Source organism: Tamandua tetradactyla, chromosome 1 (assembly GCF_023851605.1).
Source record: "Tamandua tetradactyla isolate mTamTet1 chromosome 1, mTamTet1.pri, whole genome shotgun sequence".
Lineage (NCBI taxonomy): Eukaryota > Metazoa > Chordata > Mammalia > Pilosa > Myrmecophagidae > Tamandua > Tamandua tetradactyla.
The window spans coordinates 146,187,981-146,214,188 of NC_135327.1; the positions used below are offsets into that span (position 1 = coordinate 146,187,981).

General features: G+C 35.5%; 1 protein-coding gene and 1 pseudogene across 1 annotated transcript in view; one reads left to right on the plus strand and one right to left on the minus strand.

The window, feature by feature from the left end:
* The window catches only part of COG5 (component of oligomeric golgi complex 5), a 429,771-nt gene that overhangs the window by 218,868 nt on the left and 184,695 nt on the right, over positions 1–26,208 (minus strand). Inside the window, exon 7 of the mRNA XM_077164569.1 lies at positions 24,910–25,040. Within this exon, the coding sequence (XP_077020684.1) occupies positions 24,910–25,040 (131 nt within the window). The remainder of the gene's footprint in view (positions 1–24,909; positions 25,041–26,208) is intronic.
* Positions 356–1,871, plus strand: LOC143687374 (small ribosomal subunit protein mS29 pseudogene; annotated as a pseudogene).

A 26,208-nucleotide genomic window follows, 5' to 3' on the forward strand; every position in this document is an offset into this window, starting at 1 on the left:
GACCACTGTGGCTTCATAATATGCCTTAAAGTCCAGCAGCGTGAGACCTCCAGCTTCGTTTTTTTTCCTTAAGATACTTTTAGCAATTCGAGGCACCCTGCCCTTCCAGATAAATTTGCTTATTGGTTTTTCTATTTCTGAAAAATAAGTTGTTGGGATTTTGATTGGTATTGCATTGAATCTGTAAATCAGTTTAGGTAGGATTGACATCTTAATTATATTTAGTCTTCCAATCCATGAACACGGTATGCCCTTCCATCTATTTAGGTCTTTTGTGATTTCTTTTAACAGTTTTTTGTAGTTTTCTTTGTATAGGTTTTTTGTCTCTTTAGTTAAATTTATTCCTAGGAGACCCTATTTTTCTCCGCTGTTCGGGGGCTGGCGCTTAGAGCTGCCACTGATAGAGTCTCTCACTTGCAAAGTCTGAAGAACCGGTCCCCGATTCACGAGTGCAGGGACAATGCTGAAAGAAATGATGAGATTTATCTCCAGGGGCCATAAGTTGAATCCTGGATATTTTTTGCATACGGGGACCCAGGCACCTCAAAGCACTGCTGTTCACCTAGATGATCAGGTTCCAGTTGAGAGTCCCAAAGTTATTTCCCGCACCAGTGAGAGTGACCCGGCCAAGCATGGGGAGCAGCATGAGGGTCAACACTACAACATCTCCTTCCAGGATTTGAAGACTATATTTCCCCATGGCCTGCCTCCTCGCTTTGTAATGCAGGTGAAAACATTCAGTGAAGCCTCCCTAATGGTAAGGAAACCAGCCCTAGAGCTTCTGCATTACCTGAAAAATACCAATTTTGCTCATCCAGCTGTACGGTATGTTCTCTATGGAGAGAAGGGAACAGGAAAAACCCTCAGTCTTTGCCATGCTATTCATTTCTATGCAAAACAGGACTGGCTGATACTGCATATCCCAGATGCTCATCGTTGGGTGAAAAATTGTCGGGATCTTCTACAGTCCACCTACAACAAGCAGCGCTTTGATCAGCCCTTAGAGGCTTCAAACTGGCTTAAGAATTTCAAAACTGCAAATGAACACTTACTGAGTAAGATAAAAGTTCAAGAGAAGTATGTCTGGAATAAGCGAGAAAGCACAGAGAAAGGCAGTCCTCTGCGAGAAGTGATTGAACAGGGTATAACGCGGGTGAAGAATGCCACAGATGCAGTTGGGACTGTGCTAAAAGAGCTAAAGAGGCAAAGCTCATCAGGTATTTTTCATCTCCTGGTGGCAGTGGACGGAGTTAATGCTCTCTGGGGGAGGACCACACTGAAAAGAGAAGATAAAAGTCTGATTGCCCCAGAGGAAGTAGCACTTATTTGCAACCTGAGAAAAATGGTGAAAAATGACTGACATGGCGGTGCCATTGTGTTGACTTTGAGCCAGACTGGTTCTCTCGTTTAAGCCCCAGAGAGCCTACCTGCCCCAGGAGTTGCTGGGAAAGGAAGGATTTGATACTCTGGATCCCTTTATTCCCATTTTGGTTTCTAACTACAACCCAAAGGAATTTGAAAGTTGTATTCAATATTACATGGAGAACAACTGGCTTCAACATGAGAAATCTCAAACTGAAGAAGGGAAAAAAGAGCTGCTGTTCCTAAGTAATGCAAATCCTGGGCAACTGGAGCGGATATGTGCCTATCTCTAAGCCAGGATCACGCCATCCCTGGAAGACAGTGGGCATTTCCTTTATGTTGGACCTAATCAGATGGGGAAATCCCACAGTGCACAGAAAGAGCAACAAGACACCTGCACTCATGGGATTAGAAATCACTGCAGTTACCTCCTAAACTTCATTGAAATGGATTCCTTCTGAAATGACCATAATAGCAACAAGATGTACCCTACTTCCTGAAACAAAAGAGTTTTTTGGTGTAGTTTTCACATTTAAGGTAATCATGGATCTTTTCCTTAAAAAAGAAAAAAAAAACTTTCTTAGAATGTTGTGTTAGATTTATAATATGGAAAAAGCCTTCAGATTGGCCAAATTGAATTTCTCTGAAAATTTACTTGTTGGAAATCTAAGAAACACAATGCCATAGAATTTTCCAGGAGCTGTATTTTCCAAACTTTAGTCAGTTTAAAAGATTGATAATTAATGCACAACTGAAGTTTTCCCTCAGGATACTCTTTCAACTTCCTATCTATACTTTTATCCTGTCATGGTCCCTGGGACCCTTACTGAAACTGAAGCAGAGTTCCTGGCAGCTCTGTATGATTCAGCCCTTTTCATTAAGCACTAAGACACAGGTTGACATAAAAGAGTAATAAATTTGGTACCCCAGTCTACCACTTATTAACTGCTTAATAAGTAGATACTTGTCTTAATTTGCATTTGATACTGCTTTATTTGAGGAATCACTATAAGGGAATTCTGAAAATCTGTAAGTTAGTTTTTTCTCATAAGAAAGGCCGTTTCCCCTACTCCTAAATCACCATCTCAAGGACATTCTATCAGAAACAGAACTTCCACCCTTGATCCAATCCCTAGCCACCCACTATGTAATGATCAACACTCCCAGAGTAGTAGAAATAGATTTCCAGAGCTAAAACAACAGAATATTCGAAGTGACAGGTTCTCAACAAGAAGTAATGATACACAAAGAGGAAAATTTGACCCATTCACAGGAATAAATAATTTGCCAGAAACAATGCCTGAGGAAGCTCATACATTGGAACTATTAAAGACTTTACATCAACCATTTTAAATATGATCAGTGAGATAAAGGAATTCATACGCAAAAGAATTAAAACTGGTAACACTGAACAAAATAAAGAGATGGAAGAAAAGAAATTTTGGAGCTGCAAAGTACTCTAACTGAAATTAAAAACTCATTAGACAGATTCAACAGCAGATTAGAAAAGGCAGAAGAAAGGATCAGCAAACTTCAAGATAGAACAGTAGAAATTATCCAGCATGAGAAGCAGAAAAATAAATTAAGAATGAACAGAAACTTAGGGACCAGTGGAACAACAAGTGTACAACATTATGCACCTTGAGGTATGAAAAGAAGAGAGAGAGAAAGGGGCAGGAAAGGTAGCTGAAGAAATAATAGCTGAAAACTTAAATTTGATGGAATTCACAAATTTATACATCCAAGAAGCTCAATAAACTCTAAGCAGTACAGACTATTTTTAAGAGACCCACACCAAGACACATTAGAATGAAACTGTAAAAATCCAAAGGCAGAATTCTGAAAGCAGCAAGAGATCTGTCACATGTAAGGAGTCCCCAATAAAATAAAATTACTCATCAGAAACCACAGAAGTCAGAAGAGAGTGGGATAGCAAATATAAAGTCCTTAGAGAAAAAAAATGCCAAGCAGTAATTTTGAATCCAAGAACCTATCTTTCAAAACTGAGAGATTAAGACACAATGAGGTAAACAAAAGCTAAAAGAATTCATTACCAGACGACCTGCCCTACAAGAAAGGCTAAATGGAGTCCTTCAGACTGAAAAACAAGCAAACTACATACTTAAATTCCTGTATTATTTTACCTTTGATTTGTAATTGTTCTTTCCCCCATTGATTTAACAGGCAAATGTGTAAAGTAACATTATAAATCTATGTTAATAGGCAGAAAAAGTGTAAAAGATAATGATAAAATATGAAAATATAGAATAAAATATTAAAATAATAAAAGATATAACAATAAAAAGGGGACAGGAGAAAGATAAAAAAAAAAATTTATTCCTAGGTATGTTATTCTTTTAGTTGCAATTGTAAATGGGATTCGTTTCTTGATTTCCCCCTCAGCTTGTTCATTGCTAGTGTATAGAAATGCTACAGATTTTTGAATGTTGATCTTGTAACCTGCTACTTTGCTGTACTCATTCAGCAGCTCTGGTAGTTTTGTTGTGGATTTTTCCGGGTTTTCGACGTATAGTATCATATCGTCTGCAAACAGTGATAGTTTTACTTCTTCCTTTCCAATTCTGATGCCTTCTATTTCTTTTTCTTGTCTAATTGCACTGGCTAGAATCTCCAAAACGATGTTGAATAATAGTGGTGATAATGGACATCCTTGTCTTGTTCCTGATCTTAGGGGGAAAGTTTTCAGTTTTTCCCCATTGAGGACGATATTAGCTGTGGGTTTTTCATATATTCCCTCTATCATATTAAGGAAGTTCCCTTGTATTCCTATCTTTTGAAGTGTTTTCAACAGGAAAGGATGTTGAATCTTGTCAAATGCCTTCTCTGCATCAATTGAGATGATCATGTGATTTTTCTGCTTTGATTTGTTGATATGGTGTATTACATTAATTGATTTTCTTATGTTGAACCATCCTTGCATACCTGGGATGAATCCTACTTGGTCACGATGTATAATTCTTTTAATGTGTGGCTGGATTCGATTTGCTAGAATTTTGTTGAGGATTTTTGCATCTATATTCTTAGAGAGATAAGTCTGTAGTTTTCTTTTTTTGTAATATTTTTGCCTGGTTTTGCTATGAGGGTGATGTTGGCTTCATAGAATGAATTAGGTAACTTTCCATCCTCATTGATTTTTTTGAAGAGTTTGAGCAGTGTTGGTACTAATTCTTTCTGGAATGTTTGGTAGAATTCACATGTGAAGCCGTCTGTCCTGGACTTTTCTTTTTGGGAAGCTTTTGAACGACTGATTCAATTTCTTTACTTGTGATTGGTTTGTTGAGGTCATCTATTTTTTCTTGAGTCAAAGTTGGTTGTTCATGCTTTTCTAGGAACCTGCCCATTTCATTTACATTGTTGTATTTATTAGCATAAAGTTGTTCATAGTATCCTGTTATTACCTCCTTTATTTCTGAGGTCAGTGGTTATGCCTCCTCTTCCATTTTTGATCTTATTTATTTGCGTCTTCTCTCTTCTTCTTTTTGTCAATCTTGCTAAGGGCTCATCAATCTTGTTGGTTTTCTCATAGAACCAACTTCTGGTCTTATTGATTTTCTCTATTGTTTTCATGTTCTCAATTTCATTTATTTCTGCTCTAATCTTTGTTATTTCTTTCCTTTTGCTTGCTTTGGGGTTAGTTTGCTGTTCTTTCTCCAGTTTTTCCAGCTGGACAGTTAATTCCTGAATTTTTGCCCTTTCTTCTTTTTTGATATAGGCATTTAGGGCAATAAATTTCCCTCTTAGCACTGCCTTTGCTGCCTCCATAGGTTTTGATATGTTGTGTTTTCATTTTCATTCGCCTCGAGATATTTACTAATTTCTCTTGTAATTTCTTCCTTGACCCACTGGTTGTTTAAGAGTGTGTTGTTGAGCCTCCATGTATTTGTGAATTTTCTGGCACTCTGCCTATTATTGATTTCCAACTTCATTCCTTTATGATCCGAGAAAGTGTTGTGTATGATTTCAATCTTTTTAAATTTGTTGAGACTTGCTTTGTGACCCAGCATATGGTCTATCTTTGAGAATGATCCATGAGCACTTGAGAAAAAGGTGTATCCTGCTGTTGTGGGGTGTAATGTCCTATAAATGTCTGTTAAGTCTAGCTCCTTTATTGTAATATTCAAATTCTCTGTTTCTTTATTGATCCTCTTGTCTAGATGTTCTGTCCATTGATGAGAGTGGTGAATTGAAGTCTCCAACTATTATGGTAGATGTGTCTATTTCCCTTTTCAGTATTTGCAGTGTATTCCTCACGTATTTTGGAGCATTCTGATTCAGTGCGTAAATATTTATGATTGTTATGTCTTCTTGTTCAATTGTTCCTTTTATTAGTAGATAGTATCCTTCTTTGTCTCTTTTAACTGTTTTACATTTGAAGTCTAATTTGTTGGATATTAGTATAGCTACTCCTGCTCTTTTCTGGTTGTTTTTTGCATGAAATATCTTTTCCCAACCTTTCACTTTCAACCTATGTTTATCTTGGGGTCTAAGATGGGTTTTTAGACCCATCTTTGGGTCTAAAAAACAGCATATAGAAGGATCCTGTTTTTTAATCCATTCTGCCAATCTATGTCTTTTGATTGGGGAATTCAGTCCATTAACATTTAGTGTTATTACTGTTTGGGTAATAGTTTCCTCTACCATTTTGCCTTTTGTATTATATATATCACATCTAATTTTCCTTCTTTCTACACTCTTCTCCACACCTCTCTCTTCTGTCTTTTCGTATCTGACTCTAGTGCTCCCTTTAGTTTTTCTTGCAGAGCTGGTCTCTTGGTCACAAATTCTCTCAGTGACTTTTTGTCTGAGAATGTTTTAATTTCTCCCTCATTTTTGAAGGACAATTTTGCTGGATATAGAAATCTTGGTTGTCAGTTTTTCTCTTTTAGTAATTTAAATATATCATCCCACTGTCTTCTAGCTTCCATGGTTTCTGCTGAGAAATCTACACATAGTCTTATTGGGTTTCCCTTGTATGTGATGGATTGTTTTTCTCTTGCTGCTTTCAAGATCCTCTCTTTCTCTTTGACCTCTGACATTTTAACTAGTAAGTGTCTTGGAGAACACCTATTTGGGTCTAATCTCTTTGGGGTGCGCTGCACTTCTTGGATCTGTAATTTTAAGTCTTTCATAAGAGTTGGGAAATTTTCAGTGATAATTTCTTCCATTAGTTTTTCTCCTCCTTTTCCCTTCTCTTCTCCTTCTGGGACACCCACAACACGTATATTTGTGCGCTTCATATTATCATTCAATTCCCTGAGCCCCTGCTCAAATTTTCCCATTCTTTTCCCTATATTTTCTGTTTCTTTTTGGATTTCAGATGTTCCATCCTCCAGTTCATCAATTCTAACCTGTCTCTTGAAATCTACCACTGTAGGTTTCCATTGTTTTTTTCATCTCTTCTACTGTATCTTTCATTCCCATAAGTTCTGTGATTTGTTTTTTCAGACTTTCCATTTCTTCTTTTTGTTCATCCCTTGCCTTCTTCATGTCCTCCCTCAATTTATTGATTTGGTTTTTGAAGAGGTTTTCCATTTCTGTTCGTATATTCAGAATTAGTTGTCTCAGCTCCTGTATCTCATTTGAGCTATTGGTTTGTTCCTTTGGCTGGGCCATATCTTCAATTTTCCTGGTGTGATTTGTTATTTTTTGCTGGCATGTGGACATTTAATCAGATTTCCCTGAGTGTGAGACCCAGCAGGTTGAAAGACTTTCCTCTGAAGTCTCTGGGCTCTGTTTTTCTTATCCTGCCCAGAATGTGGCGCTTGTCTGTCTGCGGGTCCCACCAGCAAAAGATGTTGTGGCTCCTTTAACTTTGGAAGGCTCTCCCTGCTGGGGGTGTGGTGGAGGCAGAGGAAAGATTGTAGGCTAGTTTTAATGGCTTCAAATTGCGAAGTCCTGGGATCCCAATTCCTTGAGAGAGGGATTCCACCTGAGTTGCGTTTCACCCCTCCTGTGGGGAAGGTTCAGGTGGTAGAGAGCCCTGAAAGCAGCCTGTTTCTGCCTTTGGGGCAGTTGCAACCTGTGTAAACCCGGCACTGAGTCCAGGGGCGACCAAGCCTCCGTAGAAACAGCCGCAGAAGGCTCTGTTTTGCCCCCTTTCCTCTTTTTCAGTTAGCCCAATAGGCGACTTCTGCCTTGATCAGTTTCGCCTGAGCTGGGGGCCTATTTTTAGTAGTCAGAATTTGTTTATTAATGCCACTATTGGTGTTTGGTTGGACTCAGTACCTGCTACTATTGGAGACTCTTTCCTTTCCCTCCGGGAAGCCGCCTGTGGGGGAGGGGCGCCAATCGCCGGCCGCTGCGGCTTGGGGAACTTGCTGCTCCGAGACTCGCGGCTGGTCCGGGATGCCGCCCGTGAGGGAGGTGTGCCGGCCACCGGCTGCCACGGCTTGGGGAACTCGCCTCTCCGAGACTCTCAGCTGTCCAGGGGGCCACCTGTGAACGAGGGGCGCCGGCCTCCAGCTGCCTCGGCCCGGGGAAGCGTGCGCCGCTCGGGGAACTCACCACTGCAGAGTCTCGCAGCCGGTCCAGCAGGTCCAGACTGGGGTACGCTGTGTGTCCGGTTTCTGTCATGGCTCCGGGAGCTGTTTTGTACTGTTTCTGGTTATTTAGTAGTTGTTCTGGAGGAGGAACTAAGACGCGCGCACCTTACTAAGCCGCCATCTTGGCCCCTCCAATTTGGACATTTTTATAGACTTACTTTAATTGGGACATTTTCATGGATTTAGAACTAATTTGCAGTTTAATAAATTTCCCTATTTAAAAGCCATTTTGTTTCTGGTACATCGTGTTCCAGCAGCTAGCAAGCTAGAACAATACGTTATCTTTCTGTACAAATAAATAGGTTAGTCCAATCTTACCTCAACTCACCTGGCTCCTCAGTCTCCTGCAAATCACAACTTTCACATAGCTGAATTCCATAAAATCATAAATTATTCTTAAAAGGATGTTCTTTCTTCAGGGCAAAATTAACATGAGTACTTCAATTCACTCTTAATCATGGAACTGCCTGCTTTGGTGTACCAATTTTCTCAATGTCCCAGGACAAGTGCTAGAATTTCTACATTTTGTTTCCTTACTTCCTCTATCCAACCCCATCTCCCTCCCTTCCAGAGCCATCCTTGTTGTGTGTCCCTGGGTGGTCCACTTTCAGTGCAATGTCCCACTCTGATCTGGAGAAGACACTATACTTCATTGAGATGCCTTCCTCTTTAGACAGCAACACCTTAATATGCGTATTTCTTACCGCGTTTAAAAGAAGCTTCACATTCACTATATTCAGTCTAAACAAGATAGGAAGAATAAATACTGTAATACTTATTTTACAGTTAAGGAAACTAAGATACTAAGACAAGAGGCCCACAGATGCTAGTGGCAGGTCAGGCTTAGGTCTCAAACCTAAACTCCCTATTCTACAGTTTGCAAGAGATCATCCAGATGTACCCATATTGAAGATGGGGAGTATTCTTTGGCAATTATAAAAGACCTCAAACAAACTAAAAACATTTGAATAAAACCGTGCTAGAAAGAGATACACTTTGATTAAAAAGGAAGCAATTTCTTCTAGACAATGTTTTCTGTTTAAAGTAAGATATTCAATATTTTGAGAATAATTTCTACACATTGTTACTATGACCTTCATCAAATCACTTAGCTTTATATGGAATTTTGCAACTTCTTAAAATGTAACATAAAAATGAGGTAAAACACCATGTCAATTTTGTAGCTCCATCAAGATAGAATTTTACCTCTTCAAAAGCATTTCAGAATACGGCACAACCATTTTCTTTATGAAACTAGCATTATTTTTCCTACTTAGGAAATATATACATATGATGTAACATTTTTCCTCCTTTATCAATCTATCTGTTGAATTACATGGGAGAAAACTAAAGGCCAAAAGAATATAGTCAGAGACGGACAGAAGAGAAGCATAGTTGTTTGAGATCCCTAAAAAGCTTGCCAAAACAAGAATTCTGTAACCAAAGCAACAGCTGCTGGTACAGAGCTAATGGAACAGAGATATAGGAAGACTGTTTCATGAAATATCAAGCAATATTCCAGTATTTTAAGTCACATGCTAATACGAGACAATGTTTGTGAGCATAATAACAACATTGAGTCAAAAAGTTTGATAGGCTTTTAAAAGCCTTATATCACTGAAATTACACATGGAAAGAGTGAATTTGGATTAATTGGGAAAAACTCAAAACCTTCATAAATGTATATATATACACGTTTAGAAGTCTACTGCAGATGATAGCATATATATTTTAATAATAATTCTAATATGAAAACGAAAAATTACATTTCACTTTTTCCCCTAGTAAAATAATTATTTAAAAGTTAAATGATCTTTCTTCAGTGTTTCATATATAAAAGAAGAGCAATGAGTCAAAGGGAAGAAAAGAACAAATACAGAATATAAACTATGCTGATGCTATTTGGCAATTAAAGTCCATGTCCCTTTCCACAAAATGATTCAGTTCATAAAGCTTTATGTTCCATGATAAATACTTAGTTGATCTAAAGCACTTGAACTGGAATGAAAAGTGGAGATCAAGAAATTTTTATTTCCAAGATAATTTACTAGTGGGGTTTCAGGACTACAATATTTATTTACTTCAAGTTTAAACTGAGTTTAATTTCAAACTCAGTTAAAATAAAATAAAAATTAAGGAATCCGAGGGCGGGCCATGGTGGCTCAGCAGACAGAGTTCTTGCCTGCCATGCCGTAGACCCAAGTTTGATTCCCAGTGCCAACGACGCAAAAAAAACGACACCAAAAAAAAACAAATTAAGGAATCTCTGAATTTCACTAAAAAAAGATGAAGGTTAGGAGGGAAGAGGTGAAGAGAGAAAGGGAGACAGAAATGATCAACATGTCTCTAACTCACTTTGCAGATAAGGAAACTGAGGTTCAGAGGCAGCAAATGGTTTTCGCAAATCAAGGAAGTTAGGATCAAAATGATGCAAAGTCAGATACAAGAAAAAGCACCAAGCAAAATACATAAACAATCCTTACTGCCGAGAAAATGACAAAAGCTTTGTTTTTTTTGCAGCATAGAAAGGATATAAATCTTTACTACAAAACAGATAACTCTTTATAACACTCCTTAGGTAGCATATGTATTTTAAAAATTAGGCTGATTTACAGGTGAATTTAAAATAATAACACAGCACCTTAACTGCACACAACAGCTGAGGGATTATAGCATTCTAATATGAAGAGTAGTGCTAAAAATTTCACAACACCCTATATATAACAAATATATATTATGCTAAAATATTTAAGCATATTTGTGTGCATTTGCCCTAACATGATACATACACTTGACACATTTTTCTGGAACTACCACATGCCTAGAACATTAAAAAACTTAATGGAGCTCCAAGGGAGATTACAAGCACTAGAGAAAGAGAGAATTATATTAAATAACAATTTAAAAGCAAGAATCATATTAGCTACCTTGGCTGCGGTTCATAGTTTACCAGTAGCTTTTCTGATTCAGTAACATGCAGTCCATTAATGCCTGATATATATTTTTCAGCTAACCTAATATGATTACTTCAGAACCTGTTAACAATCAACAGACAACATCACATAAGCAAAATGAAATTAAAAGACTAGGAAGGACATTTAATAGCACAATATGATCTTATCAGCCAGAAATCAACTTTATTCTAGCCCTTATTTTGAAGAGAAACAGAAAAAGAAAGAGAAGTTATAGAAAGGCAAGAAAAAAAAGAGAGAGAAAGGAAAGAATGAAAGTAAACAATATGGATTAGAAGGAGAAGATTCTGTAGAGACAGACGTGATAAAATAGATACAGAAAGACTAAAGAAAATGGGGAAGGAAAGTAAAGGGACAATCAAATAAAGGAAAAAATGTTATTTTAACTTCCAAATTTTGCAAAATAAATCTGAAGAGCACCATCTATTTGAAACTATATTTTGGTATTAAATATAAGTTTAAAAATGCAGTCAATATTTAGGATAACAAATTGTCATCATATTAGATAATAGTAGGTAATACTTTCAGGATAGTAAAAATGTGTTTGATGATAAAATTTATTTTATAGGAAAATAAAAGTAGTCATGATATATCAACATGGGAAGACCTCACATTTTAATGATTTACTATAAGTTAAATGTATATATATTACTAAATTTTCATAAGGTAATGCTATATAATGATTCTATAGTATTTTTTTTGCTTTGCTAAAAATTCTAAACTTCTTTTTTTTTTTTTGCTTTGCTAAAGATATCTATAGTAGGCATTGCAAGTTATCCCCCAAAAATTAATATTTCCATTTTTCCTTGCTATTAAAAACCTATCTTCTGCAGGACTGGAAATGTACACAGTCCCAGGTGATGATGGCTCACATGAGTTGTTTAAGTCAACACTGAAAATCCTATTTTTCTTTGCCAGGCACTTGCTTTCACAGGTCTCCTGATGGCTAGAATGACTATGTGACCCAGACCTAGTCAATGAGACAAAAGGAAAGTTCTATTGGGACATTTATGGGAAAAGATTTTCCAACACTGCTTTTTGAGTAGAAGCTGGCACCATCTCTTCTTTGCACCTTTACCATGGATTTAATGCCTAGAGATGTGGCAGCTAGCTACCCTGTGACCATGATATGGACAGCCAAGAAGACACTAAGGATGGCAAAATAGAAAGAGAGACCTGATCCCTTGTTGAATGAACATATATACCACCACCTATCTCCTGACAAATCCCTATTTATTTACATACTGTTAGTCTAGCTTGCTATTACACTAGTCATTCTTATACAACACCAAACTGCTTGAAAACAATGAATATATGTAAGCACCAAAGCCCATAAAATATATTTAAAAAAAAAAAACAAAAACAAAGAAGAAAGCAAGCAAAATCTCACCTTATTTGACACCACTGGTGGGTGACTCATAGTTCTAGTTTGCTAGCTGCTGGACTACCATATACCAGAAACAGACTGGCTTTTAAAAAGGGGAATTTAATAAGTCGCTAGTTTACAGTTCTAAAGCTAAGAAAATGTCCCAATTAGAACAAGTCTACAGAACTGTCCAATCTAAGGCATCCAAGGAAAGATACCTTGGTTCAAGAAGGCTGATGAAGTTCAGGATTTCTCTCTCAAGTGGAAAGGCACATGGTGAACACAGTCAGGGTTTCTCTCTCAGTTGGAAGGGAACATGGTAAACACAGCATCATCTGCTAGTTTCCTCTCCAGCTCCCTGGGAGGCGTTTTCCTTCTTTATCTCCAAAAGTCGCTGGCTGGTGGACTCTGCTTCTCGTGGCTGCATCATTCTGCTCTCTCTGAATCTCTCAATTCTCCAAAATGTTTCCTCTCTTACAGGATTCCAGTAAACTAATCAAGACACACCCGAGTGGGTGGAGATACATCTCCACCTAATCCAGTTTAACAACCACTGTTGATTGAGTCCTATCTCCAGGGAGATGATCTAATCACAGTTTCAAACATATAGTGCTGAATAAGGATTAGAAGAAAATGCTGCCTTTACAAAAGGGACAAGGATTAAAAGATGGCTTTTCTAGGGTACATACATCCTTTCAAACTGGCACACTCATTATGCTGTAAATTAGCAATGAAAGTGAAAAATGTAAATATTTACCCATCAATTTCAATAGGAACTGCAGTTAATTCCAACAACTTATTTTTCAGAAATAGAAAAACCAATAAGCAAATTTATCTGGAAGGGCAGGGTGCCCCGAATTGCTAAAAACATCTTGAGGGAAAAAAACGAAGCTGGAGGTCTTGCGCTGCCTGACTTTAAGGCATATTATGAAGCCACAGTGGTCAAAACAGCATGGTATTGGCATAAAGATAGATATATCGACCAATGGAATCGAATAGAGTGCTCAGATATAGACCCTCTCATCTATGGACATTTGATCTTTGATAAGGCAGTCAAGCCAACTCACCTGGGACAGAACAGTGTCTTCAATAAATGGTGCCTAGAGAACTGGATATCCATATGCAAAAGAATGAAAGAAGACCCGTATCTCACACCCTATACAAAAGTTAACTCAAAATGAATCAAAGATCTAAACATTAGGTCTAAGACCAGAAAACACTTAGAGGAAAATGTTGGGAGATATCTTATGAATCTTACAACTGGAGGCGGTTTTATGGACCTTAAACCTAAAGCAAGAACACTGAAGAAGGAAATTAATAAATGGGAGCTCCTCAAAATTAAACACTTTCGTGCATCAAAGAACTTCATCAAGAAAGTAGAAAGACAGCCTACACAATGGGAGACAATATTTGGAAATAAAATATCAGATAAAGGTCTAGTATCCAGAATTGATAAAGAGATTGTGCAACTCAACAACAAAAAGACAGCCAACCCAATTACAAAATGGGAAAAAGACTTGAACAGACACCTACCAGAAGAGGAAATACGGATGGCCAAGAGGCACATGAAGAGATGCTCAATGTCCCTGGCCATTAGAGAAATGCAAACCAAAACCACAATGAGATATCATCTCACACCCACCAGAATGGCCATTATCAACAAAACAGAAAATGACAAGTGCTGGAGAGGATGCGGAGAAAGAGGCACACTTATCCACTGTTGGTGGGAATGTCAAAGGGTGCAACCACTGTGGAAGGCAGTTTGGCGGTTCCTCAAAAAGCTGAATATAGAATTGCCATATGACCCAGCAATACCATTACTGGGAATCTACTCAAAGGACTTAAGGGCAAAGACACAAACGGACATTTGCACACCAATGTTTATAGCAGCGTTATTTACAATTGCAAAGAGATGGAAACAGCCAAAATCTCCATCAACAGAAGAGTGGCTAAACAAACTGTGGTATATACAAACAATGGAATATTCTGCAACTTTAAGACAGGATAAACTTATGAAGCATGTAATAACATGGATGGACCTAGAGAACATTATGCTGAGTGAGTCCAGCCAAAAACTAAAGGACAAATACTGCATGGTCCCACTGATGTGAACAGACATTCGAGAATAAATGTGGAATATGTCATTGGTAACAAAGTCCAGCAGGAGGTAGAAACAGGGTAAGATAATGGGCAATTGGAGCTGAAGGGATACAGACCGTGCAACAGGACTAGATACAAAAACTCAAAAATAGACAGCACAATAATACCTAATTGTAAAGTAATCATGTTAAAACACTGAATGAAGCTGCATCTAAGCTATAGGTTTTTGTTATGTTTTGTTTTGTTTTTACTATTATTACTTTTATTTTTTTCTCTATATTAACATTTTATATCTTTTTCGGTTGTGTTGCTAGTTCTTCTAAACTGATGCAAATGTACTAAGAAACGATGATCATGCATCTATGTGATGGTGTTAAGAATTACTGAGTGCATATGTAGAATGGTATGATTTCTAAATGTTGGGTTAATTTCTTTTTTTCCGTTAATTAAAAAAAAAAAAAAGAGAAGGGGTAATTGGAGCTGAAGGGATACAAACTGTGCAACAGGACTGGATATAAAAACTCAGAAATGGACAGCACAATACTACCTAATTGTAATGCAATTATGTTAAAACATTGAATGAAGCTGCATGTGAGGTATAGGTTTTTTTTTCTCTCTCTATTATCGTTTTAATTCTTATTCTGTTGTCTTTTTATTTCTTTTTCTAAATCGATGCAAATGTACTAAGAAATGATGAATATGCAACTATGTGATGATATTAAGAATTACTGATTGTACATGTAGAATGGAATGATTTCTAAATGTTTTGTTAATTTTTTTTAATTAATAAAAAAAAATGTTTTCACAAAAAAAAAAAAAAAAAAAGGAACTGCAGTTAAGGGTAATCAAATGTCCCTAATTGGAAAATGAAAGTTTATCTTTCTAAAAGAGCAATAGCTAGGAAACACAAAAAGAATAAAAAAATAGAAAATAATCAATTTTGCAATCCTTGACAAAGACCACACAAAAATGAGGCAAAAATAATCAATAGATATTAAAACCATTGGGAGACAAGATGACAGGGAATCAAATACTCTCAAGGTGCCAAAGTCTCCACAAATTCACAATAAAGTAATTCAATGGGGAACACACGATCTTTATCAGCAAAAGGTGCACAACTGAGTATCTCTACACAAGAAAATGAACCTCACACTGTACATAAAAATTACATGTCAAATATAAAATTATAAAAATTTTAAAACAAAACACAGGAAAAAAATCTTTGCAACTTTAGAGGAGGAAAAAATTTCTCATAAGGTAAATATAGAAAGCATTGATAAAATGGATTTAAATAAAATTTTAAAAACTGTTGCTTTTCAAAAAAAATGTCAAGGGGCGAAAAGAAAGGCAATGTTTTTTTTTTTTGTTTTTTAACATAGGCAGGCACCAGGAAAACAAACCTGGGAGTCTGGCATGGCAGGTGAGAGCACTGACTGCTAAGCTACTGTGGCCAGCCCAGCAATGTTATTCTTAATAGCCAAAACTGGAACCAATCCAAATGCCCATCAACCTATCAATATATAAACAAAATAAGCATAGCCAAAGAATGGAACATAACTCAGCAATAAAAAGGGGTAGACAATGTTAATGAACCTAAATATAACAAGATGCTAAGTGACATCAAGATTACCTGTTTTATAACTCCATTTATGTGACATTTTTAGACAATAGAGAAAGCATATTAGTGGTTTTCTGGGTTTAGGTTTGGGAGCAGGGGCTATCTCCAACCAGGCAGGACAAAACTTTTTATGATGACAGATATATTCTGAAACTGAATGGTGAGATGACGGCACAACTGTATGAATTTACTAAACTCACTTGTATCCAAAGTGTAAAAAGAAACAACTCAATAATGACAAAACAAATCATTTAAAATTTGGGTAAAGACCTTTCACTATTAAAAATTTGAAAAGTTAGTCACAGCAGCATTTACTGGGAAAATGCAAATTGAAATTATAATGAGACTCTACTGCACACACATTAATGGTTACAATTAAAAAGATTGCCAACATCACATGTTGGTGAAGATCTAGAAGAACAAGAACTCTACCGCAAGTGGGAATGGAAAACGATAGAATCACTTTAGAAAACTAGAAGTTTCTTTAAAAAGTAAATATACCCACAAAAAAATAAATTTCAAGGCACACTGCAACAATTAGCTGCAGGACAGATTTCAGAATTCTGTATGGGTTACAATTCTACATTTTTAAGTTTTTACTACTAGTTGTTCCAAGACACTGAAGATAAAAAAGAAATATAAATAAAATGATTCAGCAATCATACTTGTTTGTTAAATCCTACCTTCTCTGTATAACCACACCATCACCTTTGATCTTTCTCTCATTCTTCAGGAGTATTTGGACTATGCCCATGATAACTTTTTCATGTTGGAAGGGATGTTGATAATATGGTATAGGGAGGATGGAATTAGCTGATGTTCTGAAAAGGATGGCCCCTCTGCATTTTAGAACTTATCTGGTCTAGGGATCCATCTGGAGGTTGGAGGTTTCTAGAAAGTTACCCTAGTACATGGAACCTTTATAGAATACTATATTAGGCCCTAGGTTTATCACCTATTTTGTTTTTGTTTTTGGCAGTAGAAGGCACCAGGAATCAAACCCCAGTCTCCGTCATGGCAAGCGAGAATTCTGCCACTGAGCCACCATTGCACTACCCTAGCACCTATTTTTGAAAGCTAGTTAGAGTCTGAGGTAAAGGAGTCTGCTGTAATCCTGAAAATACCAAAGGTTTTCTCTGTTGCTTTTTTTTTCTAGTTTCTGTCATTGAAAGACTCTGAGGGTTAGCAGAAAGCACACATACAATCTCTCTTTACCTTCCCCCCACCACCACATACACACACAAGAACAGCTGTCTACTTAACATATGCATATCCAGTCCCACACTGCGCCAAACTGTCTACAATACTGAAAGATTTTTCTTCTACTGTGTGGATTTGGTAAGCTTCATTAAGAGTTGTGCTCTAAGTGATCATCTTCCAAAATTTTTGTAAAGAACGTATCAGTGAATTCATTATGGATCTTTTACATATAGAAATAACATGGCTTCTGTGAGGTCGTTGGTTACCTTTTTTTAAAAAAACACGGGGAGAAATACCAGTTTCTTTGTGTCTAAGTCATTATTCAGTTTATGAATTTGAAATTTTTTTGTAATACTTAGTAGAGACTTTAAAACACTACAAAATTATTTAAAACTGACAAATAAATACAGCACATTAGCAATTAACTCAGAAAAGCAGAGTAGTAACTAAAGAGACACGTGTTTACTAAAAAAAATTTGGTTTGAAAAAATAATGGTAAAATAAAGTAAGCTCACTAACTTTCTTTTACTAAACAGCTATTCAAATAATGAAGGAATGACTGTGCAAATGAAATGACAACATAGCTGTAAAAGTTGCAGCTAGGTGAATTTTTCCACTGATGGCCTTTTTCCCACAAAAGATCTGAATACAATGGAGTTGTGGAAATGATGTCCATTTCTTTCTTTAAAGTAGATCTAATCAGGTGATAAATTCAATCCAATTTACCAATGATTTAAGAAAAATTACCTCACTCACTTACTAGTCAATAACCAAAGTATCTAAAATTGTTGAAGACAATGAAGATGGAGAAATTTTGGTGTTCTTAACCATTACTGATTTTACAATTGGCAAAGAGAACACTAAAGAACCTTGTGCTACTTCAAGTTGTACAATTAACTGATGTTGAAAATAAACATCAACCACACTCAGTAAAAAAGGATTATCACCACAGGTGGTGCTAGAGGCCTCTCTGAGAAAATGAAATTAAGGGCATCAGTGCAGAGTAAAATGCGATGTGGCACTAGAGGGGAAGGTTGAAGAAAGTCGACAAAGTCTAAAATAGTCATTTCAGAGAATGGGGGAAAAAAAAGAGTTGACCAGAGAAACATAAAATTTTTGAGGGATACTGAAGCTCAAGTTTAGATTAGCAACACATGGTAACTTCCTAAAGACATTTTTATCCTCTATAAAGTTTCTCTCCTTCAATGCAAATTGCTTCACAAATTGTCAAATAATTTTAAGTGTAATTAACAAAACTAGAATAAACTACTTGGTCTTATTAAACAAAGGGAAAGCTGGGCACAGGTGGTTCAGTGGTAGAATGCTTGCCTGCCATGCGGAAAATCTGGGTTCAGTTTCAGGCCCATGTCCCCCCACCCTTACTCCCAAACCCCCAAAAAGAAAGGGAAAGCTGAAGCTCAAAACCATGATCTTACCATTTCCTAGCTGTATAGTCTTCAGCTAATTTCATGACCTTTCCAGGCCTTTATTTCCTTAACTGTAAAAAAGTGAATAATTATATCGTTCTTACAGATTGTTACAGTGATTAAGTAACAAACATAAAGTGACTTACACAAAGCCTGACAAAGAACAGGAATTCAGTAACAGTTTCACTGTTAATTCTTACACTGCTTGCTGACCCAGCTGCATGCCAGCTAAGTTGTTATCCAAGAAGAAAAGGACCTAACAGAGTTGCCTAGCTCCAAAACATAGGCTCTTTTCCACTAAGACACCCTCTTCCCAAGAAGCATTACTTCAGTGATACACTTAACTGACAGAGGCTTCAAGATTTCTGCCAAGCCAGATACCCGATTTTGTGAATATAACCCAAAGGACATAGGTCCAAGGAAAACAAACAGACATGACCAAATTCAGAAATAAATGATGTTTTAAACACAAATAACAATTTACAAATTGAGAAATACTGCAAAATTATGAATTGAACCAGAATGTTAATACTGGCAGATCAATATTCGTTTAGAAAAGTTATGTAAGAAGCCAAGTTATTCTCTGGATGCCCTAGCTTGGATATTTTTATGGCCTTAGAACCGTAAACTTGTAATTTAATAAATTCCTTTTATAAAAGCCAAAAAAAAAAAAGCCAAATTATATTTAGAAGCTTACTTTATACACACGGAATCTAAACAAAACAAAATTTAACTGGATGTTTTAAAGGCAAATGTCAACAAATTATGATGATATGATCCACACAGCCTTACAAATAGACAATATTTCCATCCACTACTCCTCTGACTGGTGCTGATACATACAACAAAATTATAGCTCCATGACTCCTATTTTCTAAGATCCATTACAATCATTCCACACCTACTCATCTACACATATATTACTTTTATATTTTTTCTTTTACCTTTCTAATTTAATCTCATTTATTGGAAACAGGGCATTGGCAAAACAGCAACAAGTCATCCACTTTAATAGTCTTTTGATTCATTTGATATAGTCTGAACATGTAATAAAACTATCAATACTTAAGGGACTTTAATTTCCTAAAAGCTTGTTGGTTATCCTTTTACATTTAATATGAATTTTAAAAATTGTGACGCTAAGTCAAATCATTAAAATGTACACAAAAACAATACTATAGCTAAAATATAAACTACTTAGGAACAATTATCCTAAAAAACACCTTTCACTTTAAATTGATGAGCATATAAGACAAAAATTAATTATTTTAAAGGAAACACTCTTTTAACACATGTTAAACTCATTCATCCCTACTAAAAAAAAAAGTATTTTAATGCTATAAACTCTGCTATTGTTTCTTTTCTAGAATTCTTGGGATTCTAAATACAACAAAATATTAAGTATTGCATAAATGAAAGAAATATATATACCAACAAACAATTCACAGATAAAAAGTTAAAAACTAACTACATATATAAAGTTTTAGATCTTCGATGCAGTCATAATATGAACATTATATGAATTCAAAAGGTGCTATTACATTTGGTGAAATGATAATCACTATCTTTCTTGCAACAAAACTAACTGGGCTAATATCAATTTTCTATAAAAATATTCATCTTTATTCATAGTTGACTTGGAATTCCTTGAATATTCCTTTGAGCAAGTTAGGATTATGCAATTATTCTTCAACAAAGAAACACTAAGATTGCTGTGGAGTATTTTTATTCAATCATTTAACTCAATTTTACATTTAATAAATATTCAATGAGCAATACAGGGAACGGGTAAAAAGAGATAAAAGATAATAATCCTGGCCCTTAATGAACCTCAACCTAGTGACTAAGTCAGGAAAAAAAAATTATCACACAGTGTGATAAATGATCAAATAATAATAACATTTATTAAGCACTTCCATTTTCTTTTTCTAAGGTGCTATTAAATCCCTGGAATGAAGTTCTAAACACACCCTGAGGAGTCAGGGAACGCTTCCTAGATGAGTTAACGACAAAACTAGGTATTAAAGAATGAACAGAAAACAAGCCGAGAAGGTGAGTAAGATAGTAAAGTGTGTTCGAGGAATAGTTCATATTAAACACAAATACACAAAAGCTGAAAAAAGCTGGTATGGCTAGGGAACCAACAGTAGTAAGCCTTAAGTGTCCTTTGGGAATGTGGCAAGATGGCAAGAAGCAATTAGGGTTAGAGTTTAGGATTTATAATGAGCAAAGTTGTTAAAGGATTTTAAGTGATAAAGTGACCTGATTAGATATCCCTTACATTAAGATCATCCTGGAAGCTATGTGAATATTAAATGGGTTTGGGGAGACTAGAAGACTACTCAGTAGAAGCTAAGAATCTAAAATAAGAAAATAGAAACAATCAAATTAGGACAAGGATCAGCAAACTACATCCATGAGCCAAATCTGGCCCACTGCCTATTTATATTTTATTTTTAATGTTATTGTGAAAACATAAAACTTTTAATATTTTAACCATTTTTAAGTGTACAATTCAGTGGTATAATTACATTTACAATATTGTGCATCCATCAGCACTATCAATTATCAAAACTTTTTCATCACCCAAAAACAGCAACTCTTACCCATTAAGCAATAACTTCCCATTGCCCTCCTCCTCCCATCTACTGATGAACGCTAATCTATCTTTCGTCTCTAAGGATTTGCTTATTCTAGATATTTCATATAAGTGGGATCATACAATATTTGTGTTTTTGTGTCCAGCTTATTTCACTTGGCATAATTTTTTCAAGGTTCATCCATAACAGAATTTCACTCATTTTATGGCTGAATAATATTCCACCGTGTGTACACAAATTCTGTTTATCCATGCATCTGTTGGTGGACCTTTGGGTTGTTTCTACTTTCTGGCTACCGTGAACAATCCTGCTATGAACCCTAGAGTACAAGTATCTGACTTGTTTTCAATATTTTTTTATTATACTTCTCTGAGGGAAATTGCTGGGTCATATGATAATTCTATTTTTAATTTCCTGAGGAACTATCAAACTATTTTTCACAGAAGTTACATAATTTTGCATTTCCATCATAAATGCCATCATTGACTGTGAAGGAAAGAGACTAGGAAATAGATTCATAATGAGATATAGCTATGTAAACAGTCAATATTGTTAAGTGAGAGAAACCTTAGTATGTTTGGTGCTTCAACAAATGTGCTAGTATAAAAGGAAAGGTTGATGATAACATGAGAAAGGAATAAGCAAAATGCAAAGTACATAAGCAAAAGATCAAGGGTAGGAATGCAGAATACAGGTGTCGAAATTAACCCTAAGAAAGAGGGTAGTGAATTTGATTGAGTTGCAGCTTTCAGAAGGAATGTGGCAAAAAATTGAAAAAAAAACTCATGATTCATGCTTTTGATTTTCTTTGTGAGGAATGAGACAAGATCACCTCATATGAAAATAAAAGACAGATGATTAGACTGGTGGCTTACAGTAAATAAAGGAGATTTAAAACAATCATTTGTGAAATATAAGAGAGAAACAGACTTACTAAAAAACTAATAGAACCTCAAATGCATTTCAGAACGACAAATGTTAGTTACACCAATCTTATGGCTGTTTGTTTTTATTTTTAAGTAGCACTGAGCAGCCTGGGCACAGAAGCAGAACAGACATAAAAAATCCATCGACATGGCAGTTTACTGTGCAAGATTAGTAGAAAGTCAGAGGTAAAAATAATTTTGAGAGCATCACCAAGAGCAATGGTTCTTAAAGTGTGATCCCTGCATCAGCAGCATCAGCATCACCTGGGGATGTTAGAAATACAAATTAGTTTTGGGGAACCAGCCCAAGCCAACCTCATCAGTAACTCTGGGCCTCTCTGGATGAGTCTGATATATGTTAAAGTTAGAAAATCACTGTCAGGAGGATAACTGAAAAGCCAGGTCACAGATCAGTATCATATAGAAAAATAAGTTGAGAAAGAGAAATGCAGTTGAAAGAGTGGAAAAAGACTGAGTAATAAAGGGCTTGTTGGTCTATATGAATTCAAAGAATAGGTGTGACAGGAAAAAAAGGAATGAGAGGGCAGAAAGGATAGAAATCTAAAATCAAAGAATGAGACACAGGAGATTTAGAGAAAATGTTGATAATAACAATGTCCATGGTTGATAATGGGAGAAAGATGATGTACTGGTTTGAATCTGTGGTGTACCCCAGAAAAGCTCTTTAATCCTCATTCAATATTGCTGGCTGGGAGTTTCTTGACTGTTTCCATGGAGATGTGATCCAACAAATGAGGTAACTTTTGATTAGATGGCTTCCATGGAGTTGTGACTCCACCCATTCTTGGTGGGTCTTGATTAGTTTACTGGAGTCCTTTAAAAGAGGAAACATTTTTTTGGAAAGAGCAGCAGAGCCACAGAGAGTCACAAATCCATGAGAGCCCATGCAGCCAAGAGACATCTGGAGATGAAGAAGGAAAACTCCCCCAGGGGAGCTTCATAAAACAAGAAACCTGGAGAGAAAGCTAGCAGACATCGCCATGTTTGCCATATGCCTTTCCAGTTGAGAAACCCTGAACTTCATTGGCCTTTCTTGAGTGAAGATTATCTCTTACTGGTGCCTTAATTTGGACATTTTTATAGATTTGCTTTAATTGGGACATTTTCATGGCCTTAGAACTGTAAACTTGTAACTTAATAAATTCCCCCTTTAAAAAGCCATTCTGTTTCTGGCATATCGCATTCCGGCAGCAGCAAACTAGAACAGATGGTAAAGCAGATCATGAAAGGCCATTAGATTCAAATAAGGCCAGCAGATCTCAAAAACTGTGAATCAAGGTATAAGAATAATCATCGCATTGGAGAATAACACCCAGGATTATGGAACTTGGAACAGAGAGAAAACACTGCAACCTAAGACCTGGACGAATATATGGGAGAAACAAAGGTACTAGGAGATGAAAGTAACCATACAAAGAAGAGAACAATATACATTACAGGAAGTGAATTCCCAATCTAAAACCCTAAAGAAATATAATCTATGTAAATGGGAAGTTGAACCCAGAAGCCACTTCTTAGGAAGGCAAATACTCTTTCTTCCATAATTCAGGACAGAAAAGTTGATTTATGAAGTTGCTTTTCCTTCTCTCTTGAGGATCTAAAAAACATGCTTTCTCATATTTGATGTAGAAAAGTATCTTTTAAGGAAAAAAAAAACAAATTAAAGAGTTTTATCCTCATAGTATGATTAGAGTTCAAACATAACTGGCAAAACAAGCAAAAATAATCTCCCCAGTGTTAGAATTCAAAATAATAGTTACCTTGGAAAACAGAGAGGATGAATAGACTACAGGAGTGCAAGTAATGTTCTACTTTTTCACTCAGGTTTTTATTTGATATGAAATATCAGATGTGTTCACATGTGATATTTCATTCTACAGGTACATTTGTGATGTTCAATTTTCAGTATATACGTATTACTTCAACTTTAAAACTTTATATTAAAAAGTAACTGATGTTCAGTTATATTTTTTAATTACACTATTAAGAATCAGACATCAAACTAAGCACCTTTCTGATTTAAAAAGTACTAAAAGAATTATAATGTACAAAATGTCACATTTGTTTCAGATGTTTGGTTTCCTGGTCTTAAAGATAGGGAAAAGATAGGGAAAAAAGGCCTGAATATTAACAATTGTATTGGGGTCCAGATAAATGAAGAAAACATCTATGTCCAAGACAAATGTAGAAGAACTGAGGTTTAATTCTAATTTGTTAATTCTAATACAAGAATCCTTTCGGATTTCTTCTGATTCAGAAAATAAGCAGCAGTAAAATAACACTGTAGGAGAAATGAGTCCATTTTTTTTTTTTTTAAACTATGGCATCATGATTAAGGGTGCCAGGCTCTGGGGTTAGAGTACCTAAGGTTTGTGTCCAAAGTGTATTATTTACTAGCTGTGTGATCCTGGGCAAATTATTTAAGTTCTCTGTTTCCTGTAAAAAGAAAATAACAATACAAACCTTATGGAATTGGTGAGAGACTTAAATAAGTAACAGCATCTTTGACAAAGTAAGCATGTTAAACAGGTATTTTAGCATACTAAAATCTATTTTTAGTAGAATTAAATATATTTCTGATACAATTTTCTCTATATTAACTTTATATCTAAGTCTCCAATTCAAATTGTAGATGTAGTACCTCAGTATTAAAATGGGGACATAGTACTATCTTTCTGAACTCAAAGTCAAAAATGTTCATCTGTATTATGGCGTATTTATTACATTAAAAAGCTATTATACTGTTTTTATTACCTGGGTCTCCAAACCTTGCTCTAGTAGGCGCTTAGCTTGATTTTCCACCTCCAGTCGAGCTCTTGCAATAAAAAGTAGGTCATTTTCTATTACTTCTATTCCAGAAAGATCTATTCCATGAGAAAGATAATCTATTTAAAAAAACATAGATTTAAATATTTAAATACTGAATAAATAACATCAAAACAGCATGTGTAAGTACATTAAAAATACTATAGATTTTGTTGAATATAGTTTCCTTTCAAAAACTTAATGTTTTAAAAACTACAGTTACTTATACATTTTCTACTTAATAACTAGAGCTAAATGTTTCAAATAAGTTAGAGTTGGTAAAGCAAGTATGGAAATTATGGTTATTGAAAATGGAAAGAAATGCCAACAGAATACATAAAAACTTTATTTTGTCAATTTTATTTTAGTGTGAATAAATATCTTGAAAAGCTCAGAAAATTTTAACACTGCAGGAAAATTTTAAAAGTTGCATTCTATAACTGCAAAACATCTGAAACAAATATCCAACATATGGAGAACGGTTAATAAATTATGAAAAAAATCTTACCACGCAGCCAGTTTGCATGATCATGCAATGCAGATCAAAGATTACTTACATTGAAGAATTTTTATGATATTAAACAATGAAAAAGAAATTGATAACCAACAAACATGGGTTTTTCTGCCCAATGCGCACATAGCTAATCAATGACCCAGGGGTTTCAAAGGGAGAAAGAGTTTACTGCAAAGCAAAACAAGGAGATCAGATAAGCCTATGGGCCTAAAATCTGTCTCCTGAGTCTAAGGAATTTAGGGCTTTTACAGATTCAACCAAAGGGGATAGAGATGTTACTATTATAATAACAAGTATAAGAAACTACAATTTACAAATGTAAAGGAGTTGAGCTAAGCTAGAACTAAGCTAACCATAAAGTTCTACAAGGCAAGACCTGTCATGAGGTTTTTACAATTTGTATAACATTGGGTTTCAGTAATTTCAAGTATTTCCATTTGGCTTTTCTATGATATACTAGAAAGTAAGAAAAAGGCATTTATATAATCATTTAGTCATTATAACTATCTTTTAAATCTTACTGTCTTGGTTGCAAAATTACAGAAAAGAATCAACTTAATTTATGGAATTATATACACAAATTTTCAGAGCAAAAAGTGTAAAAAGATACACCAAGATGTTAAATCAGCTGTCTCAACAAATTTACAATTCGGGTAATTTCTAAATTTAAATTTAGAAGATAATTTTTAATATCTTTCTTTTTCTTTCTTTGTTTAATCTAAGACACATTTAAA